This window comes from Camelus ferus, chromosome 3, assembly GCF_009834535.1.
Source record: "Camelus ferus isolate YT-003-E chromosome 3, BCGSAC_Cfer_1.0, whole genome shotgun sequence".
NCBI lineage: Eukaryota > Metazoa > Chordata > Mammalia > Artiodactyla > Camelidae > Camelus > Camelus ferus.
Genome location: NC_045698.1, coordinates 63,537,694 through 63,559,216, shown reverse-complemented (window position 1 = coordinate 63,559,216; position 21,523 = coordinate 63,537,694). Strand labels below are relative to the sequence as shown.

The 21,523-nt window shown below is 33.6% G+C and overlaps 1 protein-coding gene across 4 annotated transcripts in view; it reads left to right on the top strand.

Moving 5' to 3' along the window:
- FAM172A (family with sequence similarity 172 member A) overlaps positions 1 to 21,523 on the top strand; it is a 362,785-nt gene that overhangs the window by 10,114 nt on the left and 331,148 nt on the right. For 3 of the 4 annotated variants that reach the window (XM_032476172.1, XM_032476171.1, XM_032476168.1), the window contains exon 2: positions 18,290 to 18,413. The exons of the other annotated variant lie outside the window; for it this stretch is intronic. In XM_032476172.1, coding sequence (XP_032332063.1) covers positions 18,308 to 18,413 — 106 coding nt within the window. In that variant the 5' untranslated portion in view covers positions 18,290 to 18,307. The remainder of the gene's footprint in view (positions 1 to 18,289; positions 18,414 to 21,523) is intronic. 4 annotated transcript variants of the gene reach the window in all.

Below are 21,523 nucleotides of genomic sequence, written 5' to 3'. Positions count from 1 at the left end.
TTTTTTAATTATTTTATCTCTCGCTTTTCACATATTACTGTAAGTAGCAAAAAGAACCAGGTGGCACATTCAACACTCTAGTTGGAAATCGCCTTGTTAAATTGGCTGCTTCAGTAAGTCCATGTATTAAGAAAGTGTATGACTGCTTGTATTTAGAGCTTATTTTCTGGTGTACAGTCTTATGAATTCCTTAATAGCAGTTACAGTTACATTTAAGGCTAAATACTGGTGATATGTAGGTTATTTTTATATTTGTGTGTATTTGCTAATTTCTTCTGGAATAAATAATAAGGCTGGGCTAAAATGTAAAATAATCCCTCCTCAGGTAGTAGTTTACATATTTCTCGTATTTTTTCTACCCACAGAATATATCATTCTCCATGGAATGAGTAATACCATACATGTAAATATTTTAAGAAAATAGAATAAATCATGCCAATTACTATATATTTTAACATTTAAAAAGTTTCCTCATTTTTATCTGTTATAATTTTATTAAGGTATAATTGAAGTACAGTAAATCGTACATATTCAAAGTTTATTTTGGTATGTTTTAATATACATCCATGAAACTCTCATCACAATCAAGATAAGGACTATTTCTGTCCCCACCAGTGTTTTCTCCTGCCATTTTCCACTGGTCATTGGTATGTCTTCTCTGGAGAGGTAACTGTTTACATCTTTTGCTTACTTTTACATTTGGTTGTCTTACTATTGACTTGTAGGAGTTTTAAAAATATAATCTGGATACAAGTCTTATTTTCTTTGTTGTGTCTTCCAAATATTTTCTCCAGTCTCTGGCTTCTTTTTCATCTTCTTCTTCCTGTTACTTTTTGAAGAGCAAATGTTTTAAATTTTAATGAGGCACAACTTAGCAATTTTTTTCTTTTATGATTCATGGGGTTTTTTGGTAAGTTCTGAGAACACTTTGTTACTTTAAAGTTCCAAAGATTTTCTCCTGTGTTTTCTTCTAAACTTTTATAGTTTTAGGTATTATACTCATATCTCTGATCTGTTTTGAGTCAGTTTTTATGTTTAAGTTGAGAGTTTTTATCTTTTTCCAAACAGATAATTCAGTTGAATCAACACCATTTATTGAAGACTTTCATTCTGATGAATAGTCTTGCACCTTTGTTGAAAATCAGTTGAATTTATATGTGTTGGTTTATTTTTAGACTCTCTGTCTCATTAATGTATATGTCTCTATATTAATACCAAACTGTTTTGATTACTATAGCTTTATGTTAAGTCTTGAAGTTAGGTAAGGTATATCTTCTACTTTGTCTTGCTATGAACTTACTTTGGTTATTCTAGGTCTTCTTCATTTCTCTATGAATTTTAGAATTAGCTTGCAAAATAGCCTGTTGTGATTCTAATTGGGATTGTGTTGAATCTGTAAATTAATTTTGGAAAAAAATGCCATTATAAAAATACTGAGTTCTCTAATCCATGAAAATGGTATTTCTTTCCATTTGTTTAGGTCTTCAATTTTTCTTAACAAGGTAGTTTTTAGTATTACTGTCTTGGATAGATTTTATTAGATTTACTTTTAGGTATTTCATGATTTTTAGCAAGACTGAAATATCAAATTTTCTGATTGTTCTTCATATTTATATATATATATATCTTTATATAAATAACATTGATTTTTATATAATAATCTTGTATTTTCTCACCTTGTTAAATTCATTTATTAGCAATAGTAGTTGTTTTGCAGTTTCTCTAGGATTTTCTATGTAACAGTCACATAGAATACAATCAGGGGTAATCAAGGATGGTTTTACTCCTTCCATCTCTACCCTTTTTTTTTCATGGCCATGTGTATTGACTTAAGCATCATGTTTAGGGCTGGGAGGTTACCAATGTGTCCAAAGTTCACTTTGTAATAGACTTATAAACAAACCCAATCAAATACTACATTTTATTTACCTTATCTGCATTTACTTATCTCAGTTCACTTAATGATAAGAATGGGTGGGTATTCATAAGTTAACGGGCAAAGCCAGTCAAATACTGCATTTTATGTATCCACTCCACATTTAATTTTCTTAATACACTTAGTGGTGAAAGTCAGCATTCTTGCCTTCTCAAGAATTGAGAAGAATTTAGTTGAAATTCTTTAGTTTTTCGGCATTTTTTATTTTGCACTCGTTACTCAATGAAGTTGAAATTCTTCAGTTTTTCAGCATTTTTGATTTTGCACTTGTTACTCAATGCTTTTGCAGTCATTATTCTTCTCTAGCCTGATAATTTGTCTTCTTTGAGGGAAGACACTCCTAGTTTAGAAAACTTTGAGTTGAGTAAGTTCCCTTTTTGACACAAGTTATGATTTGATAAGTTAACTGTCCATGTGGTATTTATAGTAGTTGTAAATCGTTGAAATTCAATGGAGATTTAATGTGTGGATAGAGTAGATAACATCTAGTAATTAATTGTTTTGTTTATTAATTTATTATACAGTAAACTTCAGAAAAATTTGATAATCTGTCTGGCCTACATGTAATGCATAAGACATCAATAAATCACTGAGATGGACCAAAACGTTTTGCATTCTAACTTGTTTGCACTTAGTTCTCCACTCTTGGAACTGACTTTTCATATTGCTTTTGAATTTTAGTGAGAAACGCTTAGGATGTGGAAGGAACACCATCCTCATATCTCACTACTTTTTAGTCCATGATGTTTCTTCTCTCTTCTGTTTTCTGGGCCTTGTGTTCCAAATGACTGGAATGGAAAATCGGTGTTGAAAGTGTCAGAATTTGTTGCACTCAGATGTTTATGTACTGTTTAATGTGGTTTGAAATCTTGTAGTTCTTCCCTTTCCCATTGATGAGCAGTGTCTGTCACATATTTAAAATCTGTGTAAATAAAACAGCTGAGATTGTTTACATATTGACCTTAAGGTGAAAAATAGTGATATTTGAGGGAGGATGCCTTTTCTCTCTTCTGTTGCCCTTTTCATTGAGAAGTTTCTCATCTGATTAGTCTTGTACTTTTATTGGGCCATATGACTGTTGAAAGATCATATATCCTTTACATTTTCAATACAGCTGTTTATGCAGCCCTAATGTTAGTGGTCTGCTATACACTTCAGAAGATTCTGAAGCCCTAAAATTAGTTTTAAACTTAGAAAACCTTAGAAAAGTCTGCCCATGCCTCAAACCTATGCCACATATTTGAACCCAGCTTTACCAAAGCCCTAAACTATTGTATTAGGTACTGACCAAACTAAAAATGAAGTGATACTGTGTTTCCTTATGGTTATTATTTTTATTGTGTATTGCTTCCATCTGAAGGAGGACATGACTATATTAATTATCAAAACCCTGTGTTAATGTGTGGCTATTGTTCCTGCTGTCTATTGGTTCTTTCTGAATAAAGCCTTGACTATATATCATCTAAATCCTACCATATCCTCTAATAGTATCAATTTTTATTGTTTAAGTAATTAATCTAGGTTAGCTAATAGGCCTCATTTTTCTGAAAGAGTGTCATTCAGTATTACTTTGTTTACTAAAATGATAAGATACTGTTTCAAAAATAAAGGACTCATTTTTACATTATCTTTCCTTTATCCATTTCTTAGGAATGTCATCTGCTTTAATAGGCTTTGATAATTTTACAAACAAGCCCTGTTTAAGTCACCATTTATGAGCCCATAATCTGTAAGAGATGTCAAGATGAGTAAGACACAGTCCTTACCCTCTGAGAGGTGATATGGCCTGTGCACAGCTGACCCTAATATAAAATACAAGGAGCTAAATTTCATGTGGTACTTAGGGAGCACGCTATTTGAGCAAAATGTTTCCAGAATAGTAATTAGTGAATGAGAAATGTTTCAGGGTAGAAATGTTCTGTGTGTTAAGTGTAAACTTCATTTTTTAAATTAAGCAGTAAATTTTCTTATGAAAACATGAAGAAAACAGAATCTTAGCAAAATTGAGTTACACATTTTGGTTAAGATTACTCTAAAGATAAGAAAAGATTTCTTTAGAGTCTTAGATTGTACTTATAAAATGTCTTTCTCTCAGAAACCAACCACCTTTTGTATTCTTTAAATGTTGATAGGTACTGTAGCACAGTTTTCAAGGCTAATGGTCATTTATGCCTGTTTTAGTTAGTTCAGCCTTGAACTCTAGCTCATACATTCACTGACAGAATTACTGAGCTGTTGGCTATCTTACTTATTAAGATGCCTTACTGCCTAAGACTTGTTTAAATTTCTGTAAAACATTTGGGTAGGTTTTTTTTCTATCCCTTCACATTTCATAATTACAAAACTTTAGTTTTTGGTTTATTCTTGATAAGTGAATACATTTAGCATTTTTCCAATTACTATTTTCTATTCATTTGTAAAGACATGACTATTTGGTAGATCCAAAAATTTAAAAATATAAATGAAGGATTAGTTCTTCATAAAATTAAAAAAAAAAACTATACTACAAAAGTCCTGAAATAATGTTTCCATTGTAAATTTAAAATGTAAATAAACTTATAGTATTTTTGAAATACATCTTTTCTGTAATATGGTATATCATATTTTAATTGATAGCTTTGTTAAATTTTCCTTTTGGCACAAGTGTCTGAATTATACTCTTTCCATATTTGTTGTTATGGATTTATTTTTTAAAAAACCATTTTCTTAGTTTAATTGTTCCTTCTTCAATTGAATATCTTGTCAGATGAATTTCTTTGCTCCTCAGAGTTTATGCTACACTTTATTCCTTGCCTTTTTCTTCTGAATGGTTCTTACTCAGAACTGACTGACAGTTTTGTCGGCTCACTGATTAAATCGCAGTAAGATTCTTGAGTTTAAGAAGTCAGCTACAAAATATTGAATGTGTAAGAAATCATTTTAAAAGGGAAGGGATGTTATGTTTGGGATTATTTCCGGACTTTACAGAAACCTGGTGTCTCTTGTTTAGTATATAAGCATTATCAAAGTAGGCTGGAATTGTGAAAGAGCCCACTTCTGTGCCCTTCTAGTTCTATGATTTTATGTTCTGAATCTTTATCTAAACTTAAAAAATGATATCCCTAGACTTAGTGGTCTGTAAAAGACCAGCCCTGGAGGCTTTCAGCTTACTTTGGGATCCTTGTAATGTGTGTGTGTTTGGAAGAGTGTTTGTAAAACCAGGTTTACATGAACAAATATTAAAATATATGAATATTTTCATTAAAAGCAAAACGAAACCCATCAACCACTAGAAGAGCAATGCCACAGGTTTACAGAAGCTCTGCCAACTTATGAATAGTCAGATCTCAGGTGGTTACTTAGGGACTAAGTAGTGCCTGAGGTCTCATACAAAGCAAAATTTTGTAGATAACATTTTGAATGAACAAAATGTAGGCTTAATTAAAATCAAGTATGGGCCCTTAAATATATATTTAGACTAACCATTGGTGCTAATTCTTTGTTAGTCCAGGCATCGTTCTAATTTTCTCGCTGCTAATTTGTGTACCAATAAAGGATGGTTGCATCAACATCTGTTTTTCAGTGAAAGGAAGTTTAACTCTCATGCAGAAAAAGCAGTATTTTCAGCATTTGTCATTTAAACAAATAGAAATGAGTTTAACAAAATGTTATCTTCAGACAAAGCACCAGATAAAATGTTTTATGCTTGCTTTATTCTCGTTCCAGCATCAAGTCCTCCCTCCAGTGGCTGCTGTTACAGCATTTTCCTTTTTCTCCTTATTTTGGAAAAACAAAGATGGTTACTAAATTTGTTTCCCCTCAGAATTAAAGCTCATTTTTTTGTCATGTTGAAAGATTGGTAGATGATCCTGTGTGGAAAATAGTCTATTGTGACTCCACGAGCCTATCCTTTAGCAGTCAAGGGGACAGATTGTTCTGAAATGAATTCTTAGTCCTCACCTTTTATGTTCAAGTTGCTTGTAACTGCCCCTTATGCCAGCATTTAAACATTTTAATTGCTTGTATATTGTCAAAGGCAGATTTTACTTGTTATCCTTACTAGTGGCAGTTACCAAGCAGAGAACAAAAACACAAGTAATAGCTCATGTTCATAGTTGTATTTTTAAGTATTTTATTATGAAGTTTTAGGATATTATTAATTTTTAATACAGGTTTTAAAAATTATAGTTTTCTTTTTCAGTAGCTGGAGCAACAGCTTTTGAGAAAATCAATTTTTATTCAAAATATTACTCCTATTTCAAAATAGGCAAGGAATCAATTGAGTTTCAATAATATCATATTTTATTGATATATAACTGCTCTGAAGTTTGCTCAATATCTGTTTATCCTTTTTTCCTTATAACTGCTTCTTGGGTTTACTCAACAGAAGGACTCCCAAATTTCTGACTAAATAGACAGGATTGGAGTCCCAGCATTATGTTTAGAGAAAAATACCCTAAAGAACAATTTATGAAAGGTAGTACTGCTAAAATTAGTTACAATATTCCTTTTCTTTTAGTGTTTTTCTCTATCATTTACTTTAGAATAAATTGTTGATAAACTGAAAAAAAATATGTTCAACCAGGGCTTGTATGTGATTATACATATATTATATACAGAATCAAAAGTGACTGCCCTATATGGAGTGCTTACGTGAGTTATAGACCATAATAATGTAATGAACAGCTTTAAATTCACCACTCAGTCTGAGACTCAAAGCACGATCAACATTTGCATTGACCTATGTATTTCTCCCCACTTCATGCCCTCCCCTCCTTCCCAGAGGTAACCACTATTCTGAATTTCTCTTGATTTTTTTTTACAGTTTTATCACCTAAATTTCAATACTAATAAATTATTTTAGTTTAGTTTGTTTTTGGGCTCTGTGTAAATGACATTATACTGTATGTTTTCTGATTCTTGGTTGTTTTCTGATTCTTGGTTGTTTACTCAGTATTGGAGCATTCATCCATGTTTTTGAGTGCGGTGGTGGTTCATTCATTTTCACTGCTATGTACTGTTCATATCTATTAATATACTGCAGTGTATCTGCCCTCCTATAATTGGAAAACAGCCTTTTCCAGTTGTGGTGGCCAGATTTGAAGATGGCCTCAATGATCTTTGCTTCTTCATAGTCATGCCTTTGTGTAGACCTTTCCTACATTGAATAGGGTTGTCCTTTGTACCAAAAGAATATCATGGAAGTGATGGTGAGAATTTTGTAGCTTTGTCCGTGCTTGCCTGGCTCTATCTGTCTGCCAGAAGCCATGGCATGGTGTTACTCAGGCAGACCTATGAAGAAGCCCATGTGGGGAGGTACTTAGGCTTCTAGCAACAATCAGTACCAGTAATTTATCTGTGTGAGTGAGCCATCTCTAGCCCCAGTCAGACTTTCAAATGGTTGCAGACCTTGCCAGTGTATCTTGATTACAACCTCATGAATCTGAGCCCAAACCTCCCAGCTGAGCTGCTTCCAAATTTCTGATCCATAGAAACTGCAGATTATCAATGTTTGTTATGGCAACTACATTTTGACGTAATTTGTAATGCAGCTATAAAACTGGCTTTTTTTTATGTTAATGAGCATTTCCTGAACATTTTTAATGCTTGGACCAAGATGTGAGATTACTGGGTTGAAGATTATAAGAATGTTTAACCTGGATATCTTATGCCAGTTTTTTCAACGTGGTTGTATTAATATGTACTTTAACCAGCAATGTGAGTAAGAATCTCCATTATACTCTATTCTTTTTAACTTTGGGTATTGTCACTTCTTAATATTTTCTAGTGTAGTGAGTGTGAAAGAATATTTCATTACAGTTGTATTTCCTGCCCCAACATCAAAACAGTAGTCTTCTATATTTTCCCCTAAAAAGTTTAAAGTGTTGCTTTTTACTTTTACGCCTTTAATCTATTCAGAATTGATATCAGTGGAAATGCAGTATCTAATTTCATTTTTTTACTGTGTAGTTAACCAGTTCCAATTATTGATGAGTCCATCCCTTCCCCGGTGATGTGTCAATATTATCTGAATCTACTTTGAAGTTCTGTTGGTCAATGAGTTTATTATATTATTAATGACATATTGTCCTAATTACTGTTATGCCTGGTAAGGCAAGCCTTCCTATCATATTCCTCTTTTTTAGAAGTGTTTTATTTTCTTGGCCATTCTTGTTCCATGTGATTTTTTGAATTCGTTTTTAAGATTTGTGAAAAAACTCTGTTGGGCTTGAGTGGAATTTTGTTGAATCCATTTATAAATTAGAAATCAATTACAGATTTATCAATTTGGTATCTTCATAGTATTGAGTCTTTCTGTCCATGAATATAGTATATCTCTTCATGTATCTCAGTCTTCTTAATGTCTTTCAGTAACATTTTATCATTTTCTGTGCATAGGCTTAACACACCTTGTTAGATCTGTTCTTGCTATGTAAATTATTTTTTGCTATATTTTGTTATAAATGATGTCTAAAAAAAACCAAATATGCTTTATAACTGATTGTTGCTGGTGTTTATGAAACACTATTTTTATATAAAAATTGCTTTAGCCATCTTGCTAAGTTCTCTTAATTTCTAATAAGAGATTTCTTATTTTTTTAAGTTTTGAAGATCTTGTTTCTTGATACTTCTTATTTTATTGTCGTTTTAGATAACTATGTTATCTGCAAATAATGGTAACTTTTTTTAATTTTCAGTCTTTATACTTGTTAATTTTTTAAATATCTTCTTATACTGATTAGAACCTCCAAAATTTTTTGACTAGACATGGTAATAGTAAATTGGCAGGAAAGAATGCCCATCATTATTTTAAAGATAATATTTTTAATAACTTACTACGGAGAGTAATTTTATTGTAATTTTTATCTCTATCATGTTAAGGGTGTTCTTTTTTTTTATTTGTAATTTGCTGTGGCTTCTCTTCCAAAAGTGAGTATTGAATTTTATCAAATACTTTTCTGCAGATTTTGAAGTTACTATGGTTTCTTCATTTATGTTAATTTAATGAGTAACATTTGTAGAGACTGTAATGTTTTGTAATGTACTTTCCAAGTTTAGTTATTCTCAACAAGAGGGTTCCTGGGGAACTTAACTGTAATACGGCAAATAAAATCTAGTTGTAAAATTCTTGATTCTCATGATCGTAGGAAGGGATTCTACCACTTTGTGCTTATGTAGACAATATTAATGAAAGCCATCTGGCATACTGTTTAAGCATAGGTCTAATAACATAAATGGCTTAACATTCCACACAGTGTTCTTGTACTGACAACTTCAGTGCCACAGAGTTAGTTTTAATTGTGTAATTAATAGTATGGCTTAATTAATAGTGGCTGCAATTAATTGTGTGGCTAAGTGATGGTTGTTTCTTGTGGGGAAAAATAATTTGTAGAAGCCAAGAGGGTTCAAAGCTCCTTGTTTTGGGAATAAGAGAATTTTGTTGCCTCAAATCCTTTGTTAATTTAGTCAGGGTATGAATTGTGTGTATTGTTTTCTGAATAAAGTAAATAACCACTGAAACTAATATGGTAGTTTAAAAAGGTGAAGTATCACATTTCTAATTCTCTTTTTTTAAGATCAGATATTTGTAGTATCACAGCAATAGAGAACCTCCCAAAAATCTCTCTCTAATAAATTCATCACCTGTTGGTACCAGGATGTGGGCATTATTGAAATATGGTACAAACATGAAATTCTAGAAAGTACTATTACTTCATAAAGAATTGGGAAATTCTAGAGGCCCAAAAAAAAAAAAAAAGATCATTCATTCTTAAAACACTTAAATGATAACATTCCCAGTTGTTAACACATTTAGGTAAAGTCCGGCTTCACAGATATTTTCCCCTTAAGTAAACAATAAGGAGTCCACTGTCAGTAGACATTGGATATGAGTGGTACTTAAATGCCTATTTGCAGTACAACTGTGGTCTCTGCAAAGCCTAACTTTGCCATTAAACTTTATTGCTAGTGTTATTAGTATAGCTTACTGGGCTTAAGAGTAAATTGCTTGATTATGTGCTCAAGATTTTCCTTCTCTTTTTTTTTTTCCCTATAACAAATGGTAGATTTTCAACTTTGAAGTAAGTTAGTATAATGTGTGGGATCAGTTGCAACAATAATCAAGATAATAATAATAGTAATAATAAAGCAATTATTACCAAATTTCAGTCCTTAATAGAAATTGGGTAAAATTGGGGTTTTAATGAGTCTTTCTGAAGTCCACCTACCAATTCTTTTTCATAGAAGCAAAAGAGAGGAGTGAGATGGTCAAGCCTCCTCACTTTTGAGACTATGCCTGCCCTTTGGCATGGTAGCTATAGAGAAGAGATGGGAGAGAGAGGGAGCCACTTAAAACACAGTGAGGAACACTGCTCCAATGCAAACATATCTCTTTTGGGCTATAGGGATCATCTCCTCAAAAAGAAACAAGTACCCATTAGCTGTCACTCTTCATTCTCTCCCCCACCCCAGCTCCCCAAGACCATTCATTAATCTACTTTCTGTTTCTGTGTATTTGTCTATTCTGGGCATTTCATATAAATGGAATCATACAGTATGTGATCTTTCTTTCACTTAACATAGTGTTCTCAATGTTGTTTATGCTGTAGTATATATCAGTACTTCATTCCTTTTTTATTTGTGAATAATACTCTGTTGTATGGGTATATATGACATTTTGTTTATCCAGTCATCACTTGATAGACACTAAAGTTGTTTCTACTTTCTGGCAATTATGAATAATGTTTCTGTGAACATTTATGTATAAGTGGTGGTATGGACATGTGTTTTCATTTCATTAGGTACGTGGCTGGAAGTGAAATTGCTGGGTCATATGGTAGATCTGTGTTTCACATTTTGAGAAAATGCCAATCTATTTCACAAGTGGCTGCACCAGTTTTCATTCCGAGTAACAATGTATGAGGGTTCCAATTTCTCCACATTTTCACCAACACTTGTTATTCTCTTTCTTATTGATTGAAGCTATGCTATAGGGTGTGAAGTGGTGTCTTATTGTGGTTTTGGTTTTTTATTTTTATTTTTTTGTTTTTATTTATTTTGGAGGGGGGTTATTAGGTTTATTTATTTATTTAAGGGAGGTCCTGGGGATTGAACCCAGGACTTCGTGCATGCTAAACATGTACTCTACCACTGAGCTATACTCTTCCTTCCCTATTGTGGTTTTGATTTGCATTTTATGAATGACTAATGATGCTGAGCATGTCTGTTTTGTGCTTTTCGGTCATTTGCATATCTTCTTTGGAGAAATGTATATTCATGTCCCATGTCCATTTTTAAAATTAGGTTATTTGTCTTTTTATTGTTGAGTTGCCAGAGTTCTTTTTATATTCTGGATACATCTTTTCTCAACATTAGAACATTTTTTTTGGTTTAACTTGCACTTGGATTTTTCAGAAGTACCTGCTGAGACAAAATTTGGAGTGCAAGATGTTTGTTAGAGATCAACACTTGTGAAAACAAGGACAACAGGATTACTCAGAGGGAGAAGCTGAACTAAATGCAGACTGGACAAAACCTCAGCCAGCCTGGTGGTGAGCTCTGGAACAGATACTGGCTGTCAGGGCTGTCTTGCATCAGGCTGCAATGGCTGGGCCTTTATTTTTCTGCTTGGCCGTGTCAGCTCCTGGGGGTCAACCTGGGAAAGGTGTGACCTTGATTGAGGCAACACTCTGCATCTGAGCCCAACTCGGAAGTGGTGAACGGCTGCAGGCTGCTTGCTGATTGTACTCCCTACTGCTGAGCAGCAAGTGCCCTTGAAGGGGCATCTGGAGGATTCGCCTTAGTGTCTACCATGTGCATATTGTATTTTAAAATTTTGGTTGAACCTTGAACTCACAAAGTGAGCAGAGATGCTAGTAAGAGTGTTTATGGAATGAGAAAATTTGATTCAAGCTTTGCAGATATGTTATTACTCCTATTTCATGGTATTGGCTATTTTTAAATCTTATGAAGATAGTTTCTGTTTGGGTACTTTGGCCTGGAGTTATGTACATTCATAATATTAGTTGTATTTTAGTATTTATGTTTACCATAGAATTAAAGTCTCTTAAGTAGCTTGTATGACATTTTAGTTTGACCTATATCAAAGAGGCTACTGTTTGTTTGACATTTTCTGTTTTTCTAAAATTATGAGCATATCTCCTTTTTGAGAATTATTTTGTTCTCTACTACAGCTCTGCTATTTCTGCTCCATATTGTGAAAACTTCATAAAAGGCTAAATTATTTATTCTCTTGAGGGGCTTCAAAATTGAGAATTATCTTAAGAATTGTCTTAGCTATTTTTAATTTCTTTGATTCTGTTTTAGCATTGTCTTGCAGATATTCTAAATTTTTCTTTGTAGCCTTGCTGAGTTTCTGTCTTTTTGGTAACCGAAAAGCATTGTGAAACCTAACAAGATGTCTATCAATTTTGGAAACTGTTATAAAGACACAGTACTGCAATATTAGTTTCTTCTAAAGTCTTTGTATTTGATAGACCTTAACTTTTGACTCTTTCTTTCAGATGCTTAATTTGCTAAAGGACTGGGAGGAATGATGGGGAATGATTTTTTTTTTTAAATAGATGTGCAACAACTTGACAAATAGTTTATTTGTTTCAGTTTGTTTCCAGTTTAAGAATTACATATTTTTTATTGATTTATTGCTTTCTATTTTTTTATTGAAGTGTACTTCAATATTTACAATACTGTGTTAGTCTTGGGTGTACAGCAAAGTGATTCAATTTTGTGTGTGTGTGTATATGTGTATTTCAGATTATTTTCCATTATGGGTCATTACAAGATATTGAATATAGTTTCCAGTGCTATTCCATAAATCCTTGTTGCTTGTCTATTTTGCATATAGTAGTTCTATCTGTTGATCCTATATTCCTAATTTATCCCTACTTCCTTTTCCCCTTTGACAACCGTAAGTATGTTTTCTATGTCTGTGAGTTTGTTTCTGTTTTGTATATAGAGTCATTGGTTTTATTTTTTAGATTCCACATATAAATGATACCATATAATATTTGTCTTTCTCTGTTTGACTTAATTTACTAAGTATAATATTCTCTAGGTCCATCCATGTTGCTGCAAATGGCAATATTTCATTCTTTTTTATGGCTGAGGAATATTCCATTGTGATGAGGAGAAATTTTTATCCATCTTAACTCTGAATAGCAAGCCAAATAGATTGAGACAATTTTGGTGGACAGCTTTTGTCTATATATATGTAATTAACTTCCTCCAGTTTGCCCAAGCTCCAAATTGTAATACTTTCTGTATAAATTAGTACAGAAGAGTGAGAACGTTCTGTAGATAAAGAAACTGGAATGGTTTTACTAGTTGGAGTTGAGTCGTTTGACTCTACCATCATGATAGAGTAGAAGGAGCCATAACTAGGAATCAGAAGACCAGAGTTAGAATCCCAACCACCCCTTACTGCCTGGATTGCCCTAGCCAGGTTACTTAGCTTCTCAAAATCCAGGTTGCCTCGTGTCTGTAACGTGCAGATATTTCAACTCTGCCTACCCATGCCAGTTGTGGCAATGACCAAATAAGATAATGGGTATGAAAGGATTTGGTGACTTTGTGAATAACATGCACATTTAGGAAGAATGGTGTTCTTCTTTGGACACAGCTTTAATCTAAATAAAGGTGGAACTCACAAACTTGAACTTTTCCAGATACATGTTTTAATAACATTGGAAAAACAAATTATATAAAAATTAATTAAAATTCCATTATGATTATATCTATGCAGCCTTGGAAACCCAAGTCAACTCAACAAGTATTTATTGTCAGACATTATTGTTTATTTTTAGGATTCATCCAAATGATGCACGTTGAAAGTTTCTCATTCCTATAAGCTGAATTGATAAGGATATCCGTTTTGGAGTTTGAGCACATAGTAATTAGACCCAAATGATTTCTGATATTATGTGGGTTACTGATACTTATAAAGGAATTTATAGTTCATAAAATGTCTTTGTCTACATTTTCATATAATCTTCATAATTACCCTGTAAAGTGAAGTGCTTTTACTTTCTGTGTTATTCCCATTAACTAGGAGTTGTACCCTTCTCGAGATCACTTAGTTACTAGGTGGTGGAATCAAGGTTAAAAACCTGGATTTCTCATCCCAAACCTCATCACATTTCTTGAGAAGCCAAGGAATTATTTTAGATGTGCTTGGATTCAAACCAGGTATTTCCACTTTGAACTAAACCTTGAAGCCTCTGTTTTCTGTGAACTAAGAACGCATATTACCCTGGGCTTTTTCTTCCACGTCTGCTCCAGTCTGGTACCTTTATTCTCTAGCCTCTTCCCCAGTGCCCATATGTCTGTCTCTCTCTGTCTCTGTCTCTGTCTCTGTCTCTCTCTCGCCCGCACACACACACACACACAAACACACACAATCTCTCTCTCTCTCATACTCTCACTCTCCAGAGCATACATTTTCACACTGTTGCCTAAGAACTATAAGCTGTCCAGGACTATTATCAACTGACCTTTGTGGATGAGCAACTTCTGAGTAACATGCCTATTTTAACTGTATTTTGGGTATGTCTTTGGTTCCTCAGAAATCTCTGGTACCCATTTACTTGCTATGTTTTTAATTGCGGGTAGGCTCTCATGATTTGAATTTCCAGAGCTTTGCTAAGCACTGATTCTTTGAGACCAAATCAGCTAGCTCCAAGGGTCCCAGGGTATTAACCCAATTTCACTCGTCCTGTGATATATTTTGTACTTTCTCATCATAGCATTCAGAATGTGAGGTAGAAAGGCCTTGTGTTGCGAAGTCATCTATGTCTAGGTCCAATTTAATACCTGCCTCAAAACAAATAGACACAGGAAACTGAGGCTTCTATGTATCTTTGTGTACATTTATAAGTGCTCATGCTGTATTTCGAGCAAGCAGGGAAAATAAGAAATATTCTACTGTTTCATGTTTTGAAATACTGACTGGATAAAGATTACACATGACAAGTTATTTATAGCTTTATTTATACATAGTGGATTCTCTGTTGGAATCATAGAAGGGAAGGAGATATGATAATTGCTTTGTGTAGTTCACAGAATGAAATCGCAAGCTGAGATGTTTTGCATCTAGTTTATACTGTAACCATTTCTAGGAAACCATATTTAAACAGCAGTGGTTATCATGAAGTATACAACATGTCAACTGTGTCCCAATTCACATCAGTAAAATCCTTCCACCACTTTATTCCCTATAACCTAACTTCCATCAGATAATACTAAATAAACTATGTTGAGTGCACATATTAGTATTATATCAAATGTATAAAACGGCTTGCTGGCTGCATTTTCAGTCGTGTTTATCTGTGGTCATGCAGGTTATAACTCTGAATTTTTATTAGGAAAACTAAATTGAGAATTTATAATATTCCTGATTTAGTTTCACCAGCTGTGCCACAGCCAAGGAAAATAACTCTAGAGGGTAAAAATCTAACAGTGAATAAGAAAGCAGTAGACAAATTGCTTTTGCTTCATGCCTACCTGCTTTGCATCTGCTGCTATAAGGTTTAGGGTCAACGATAGTAATTAGTAGTCTCCTAACTTGTGTAGCATCCTTCAGTGAATTGTGATGTGTATTTATAGGTTGTCTCATATAAAATAAGAATAATGATTATTAATTGATATTTAATCTTGGGAGTGTTGAAAGTGATTCTTTAATATGTGAATTGCCTTTTTCCCCCTCTATCTTTTATTCATTTATTTGTTAATCTGACAAAATTCATTGAGCTTCAAATGTACCAGACATTGTACTAGGAACAGACCTGATCCTTGTCCTCATGGAGATCAAAGTCTAACAGCGGAATGTGTTATTAAACATTTCAGAGTAGTTAGGACTTTTTTTTTCAAGCTTCACTGAGATACAATTGACATGTAACATGTAACATGTAAATGTAAGGCATGTGATGTGATGATTTGATTTATGTATGTATCGTAAAATGATTACCACAATACGGTTAGTTAACACGTCCATCACCTCACATAATTATTACCTTTTTTTTTTTTTGGTGAGAACTTTTAAGATCTACTCTCCTACCAACTTTCAAGTATACAACACAGCATTGTTAACTACAGTCACCATGCTGTACGTTGGACCCCCAGAATTTTAAAATGTGAATATTGAAAATGACTCTTAACATCAAAAATATTTTATAATTTTGCCGTCATTGAAACAATCACAATGAAGAAACTGTATAAATTATTATATTTAGAAATTAGGCAATTTGAGACCAGTGAAAAATAACCTAACAGTTCATATTTAGCATACTGAATTGGCAGAGGAATAGGGTAAAAAAATGCAAGAAATCGCCTGTAAATAGTTAATTTAGTTTTTGAATTGTTAGCAAAGAGCGCTGTCTGGAATCTGTCATTATGAACATTTCTATTTCGTTTCTGCTACAGGATGGTAGATAATAAGGAGTTGCTGATGAAACTTGTATGTGTACTTGCGGGACTTTACAGATTAAACTGATTCCTGAATGTAAATAGAGAGCCCTTAGGAATATTGCTTTTTTATAATAGCATTCTAATGGTCAGTCTGGGTCTTAGGTATTTTATTTGTGGCAGTTTGACTGTTTGATTTGGTCACCAGAGAGTAAGCCCCACCTGGGCTGTGACCATGTTTTATTCACCATTGCACCCTGGCGTCTTACACACTGCCTACCCTATAGACTAAAAAAGGTTTCTTGAAGGAATATGGACATATTTCATCCATGTAGAGATTTGAGTTACCTACTCACAGAAGAAAAATAACTACTTCCATGCTAATAGAAAATGCTTTACCAGTCCGAAATAGTCTCATAGTCTAGTAAGGAAGCCTCACATCATTGAGAATCAATAATACTGCTAGTAATAGCAATGACTATTGACTAATGACTATATACACCTTCTATAATATTAATTCTCAACCACTATTATATGAGCTACATTTTATAAATGAGGAAACTGAAGATTTTGAATATTAAGTGACTTGTTCCTGGCCACAGAGCTATTATTAAGTGGTGAAGCTAGGATACATTTGCAACAGTTAAATAATACAAGCCAACACATGTTGGGCACTTAATTATGCATTAGCCACTATGCTAAATGTTTTACATTTAACTTCACTGTGATACTATGAGGGAAGCATTATTATATTTCCATTTTACAGATGTGGAAAATGGGGCATAGAGAAGTTAAGTAATTTCTCAAGGGCACGTGGCCAGTTAGTGGTACAGCTAGAGGGCCCTTCCTCTTATACTGTCCCACCTACAGTTAGAATTGAGAAAAGGGCAGCATTGCTGTATGACCCTTGGAACATTCATAGTTTAAAAATATTATTTTCAATATTATTATTATCTTTAAGTATTTTCTGCTCTACTCTGCTGATTACAAAAATGCTTCAGTTTTTAAAGGTAATTGTAAAATACACCTGAGTGGAAACTCCAGTTTGCTTTTTGGGTAATAAGTGAATCAATCAGAGGAATATTCAATCTTGTTTCATTGCAATTTTTATACAATTTCATTAACAATTATGGATTGACTAGTTCATTTTAATTTAGTTTAATTTTTGCCATTATCGGTGTTATATGTTTTCTTTTAAGCTTTAGGAATAGTGGTTTTGGTTTTTTTTTCCCTGTTTGTAGGCACCCTGGGAGAAACCATCTGTATAGTTCAAATGGCTTCTCTTTGGCCAAGGCAGAGCAGAATTAGATTTTAATAAATCGTAATTTGATATTATGATTGCTTACTGGAATGCCATTTATAGAGTATGGCTTCCAGACATTGAATTTGACATAGTTCCTTGTTTATTAAAAGGGCTATTTTTTTCCCTTAAAGTTGTATTTTGAATTACGCTAGAGGTAATTTATGGCTACTTTGTGTATTTTTCCTCTGCCTGTCTGCATGTCCGGGAGGAAAACATTCTGACCTTGTAAATGGCAGTTTACAGTTGATTTTAAAAGAAATTTTAAGTTTTTGGAACTACCTGGAGATAAGTTTTTTTTTTTTTTCTAATTAGACGTTAGAGAACTAAACGTAAATAGTAAGTTTAGCTAATTCAATTCAGCAGCATTAGGTTTCTGAATATAGAAGGCATTGTGTTTGGTGGTAGGAGAGATATCAAGATGACAAAAATTTGATACCTCTATCCTGAGGCTTGTAATCTGTTAGCTGACTCAAGCAAATACATAAATAAGTAAAATGCAAGGCAGGCTACAATAAGTACTGTGGTATGGGCATCAACAAAGTACAGTGAGAAATCAGGATAGAGAGATTAATCCTAACTGGGAGGATCTAGGAAGTTCTCATGGAGTAGGTAGGATTGAGTAGAGCTTAATTTATTGCTTTCATTCATTCTAGACTGTCTTCTGAAGATTGATGTCTATTTCCTTGAGCTCTTTAATTTTGTTGACAATTTGGATAAGCATGGCACAAATCCAGCAGGGAGGTCCAGATGAAAAAGAAAAGACAACAGCACTGAAAGGTACATACTTAATTTGCTTTTTCAGGATATTTTCATTATGCCTGATGAAGATACAGGAATATTTAGGTGACCTTACATTCATTTCAATTCTAAAATAAGAATATCAGTACTTAATCTATTTGTAATTATTTGTATCCCTCACAGCAGCTACCTCAGTACCTTGATATGTAGTATATACTTAGTAAATAAATCATAGAATCATGTAAGTTTACAGCTTTCAGAATTCTTAATGCTTTTCTAATTCAGGGTCATGTATGTAATGGTAAAACTAACACTAGAGGTCTTTTGAGTCAAGACTAGTGTAACCCTTACCATATTTTTGTTGTTTGAAATGTCGTACTAGGTTAGGATAATAACCTGCCTAATCCTGTATTCTGTGTTTGTGGCGTTGGCACTAGGGATATTTTATGAGAAGCTCTCCATAAGAAGGAATCTGCCTTAGACATTCTTTGGGAATTTGGGAGCTCTAGACTTAAAAAAAAATCTGTTATCTAAAATAATTTTACTCGTAAAAGAAGTTTCCATTGTTGAGCTATAAGGTTTCTTCATTATCATATATTTTAATCTATCTAGTGACTTGCCCAAGATCAGATCATCTAAATAACTTGTGCAAGGCCTCACAATTTCTTTATTTGATGGTGGAAAACAAAAACCTTAAGGATTTTCTGAATGTTGAGATGTCAGCTCTGCCAGACGATAAGAGTCTCTTTTATTTGATTCATTGTAGAGCCTATCTGGTTTTCAAGCTGCTTTGTAGGAGATGTCCCAGCTGAATATGTACCAGACCGTCTTGGCTGTAGCCATTTCTCTGCATCCGTAGCTGCTGTCCTACCTTGCTGTGGCAGGCTGGAAAATAAAAATACTTAAAGAATCTCTCCTCCTACCTTCTTTTATCTCCTTTCATGAAAGCCTAAAGCACATGTAGGGTAAAGCAGACAGTTTCTTAGATAAATTTGTCTCACATTGTCCCTACTTTTAGACTTGATGAGGGGAGAGTGTACCTAACCCTTACCTCCAGAACTGGAAAATGGCTAATAACATTGCTTTCTCCCCACAAATGTGAGAGGTGATGATGTCCTGGATTAGGGTGGTAGCAGAGAGGATGAAGAAGAATGGACAGACTTTTATATTTTGAAGGTGGAGGTGACATGATTTGCTGTTGAATTACACATGAGATGTTAGAGAAGAAACTAAGATAGCTATGAAGGTTCTTGGCCTAAATAGCTTTAAGATAGGTGCTGTCACTTAGATTAAGAAAGCTGCGAAAAGCAGGCTGTGGTGGTGGTAGAGGAAAGCAAGAGTTAGGTTTTAGACATATTAAACATTAAACTGAAATTCGATTTCAACATCAAGCTGGAGAAGTTGAGAGTGGAGTTTGGGAGAGCATTAGCATTAGGGATAAAAGTTTTGGGAATTGTTAGCATAGCGCTAGTATTTAAAGTTAGGGTCCTCACTGGGATCACCAGGGATGTCACTACAGCCAGAAGAGAGAAAAGGACTGAAGACTGAACCCTGGCGCATCTCGACTTTTGAGTCAGGAAGATGAGAAAGAACCAGTATTAGAGGCTGAAAATGAATTTCTAGTAAGATAGGCTAAGAACTAGGAGCAAGAGGGAGATCTTGAACACCTAGTGAAGAAAATGGGAGTAATTAATTTAGTCATGATTGCGAATCAGATCAGATGAGGACTGAGAATTTACTTTTGGATTTGAAAGTATGGAGATTATTGGTGATCTTCACAAAGAGCTGATTTAGTGAGCTGATGAAAATGAAAGCCTTGTTGGAGAACTTCAGTAGAGAACGGGAAGAGAGGAATTTGAGACAGTTACAGACAGCTCTATAGAAAGTTTTACTGCATGTATGTATGCTGCTGGGAATAAAGAGCACACTTAGAATAATGGTTAATTTAGAAATGAGGACAAGGAATGTGTGTGAGTTTCCATCTAGATAGTTTTTGTTGGGTTTCCACCTAGATAGCTTTTGTACATCTTCAACCTTACTTGATAATGTGAAAATTTGATTTCTCGAGTTGTGTTTCCAATTTACACTTCCACAAGCAGTATATAAGAGTTCAGATGGATTTTCTGGATTTTAGAGGTAGTACAGTGACGTTAAAAGAGTATGGATACAACTATCTGGATTCAAACTCGGGTTTTCCCACTTGCCATGAACAAATTGCTTACTTTCTTTGAATTTTTTTCTTCATTGGTACAATAGGAATAAGAATGCTTAGCACACATGAGCTTGTAATAATGATTAGTGAAGGAGTCAAATTGAAAATATTAGAAGGTAAAATGGCACATGAATAGCAAAGTGTATTTTATAACAAATTGACAAACTGAACAAAACATTATCCCTAAAATGGTCTTATGTATCAGTTTTTTCTTTGATTGATTGTGCTTTTGGTGTCATGTGTAAGTACTCTTTGCCTAGGCCTACTTTATGAAGATCTTCTCTTGTGTTTTCTTCTAAAAGTTTTACAGTTTTTAGATTTTACATTTAAGCTAATGATGCAGTTTGAGTTAATTTTTATATAAAGTATGAGACTTATGTCAAAGGTGGTTTTTTTTTGTTTGTTTGTTTGTTTGTTTTTTTGCCTATTGATATCCAGTTACACCAGCACTATTTGTGAAAAAGACTCTCTTTCCACCATTGAATTACTTCTTCGCCTTTATCTAAAATGAACTGGGCATATTTGGGTGGGCATGTTTTGGGGGTTCTCTATTTTGTTTCATGTATCTGTGTCTCCACAATCCATATTATCTTGATTACTGAACTAAATAAGTCTTAAAATTGACTAGAGTGATTCTGTTCACTTCATTCTTATTCAGAATTGTTTGGCTATTCTGTGTCCTTTGCCTTTCCATACCAATTTTAAAGTAAAGTTGTCTATATCTACAAAAAAAAATTTACTGAGATTTTGATAGAAATTGCATTTAAACCTATAGATGAATGTGAGGAGAATTGACATCTTTGCTATATTGAGGTTTCCAATTCATGAACATGGAATGTCTCTCATTTATTTAGATCTTTGTTTCCTTCATTGACACTTTGTAATTTTCATCACGTAAGTCTTGCATATTTCTTACTAGATTTATCTGTGTTATAAT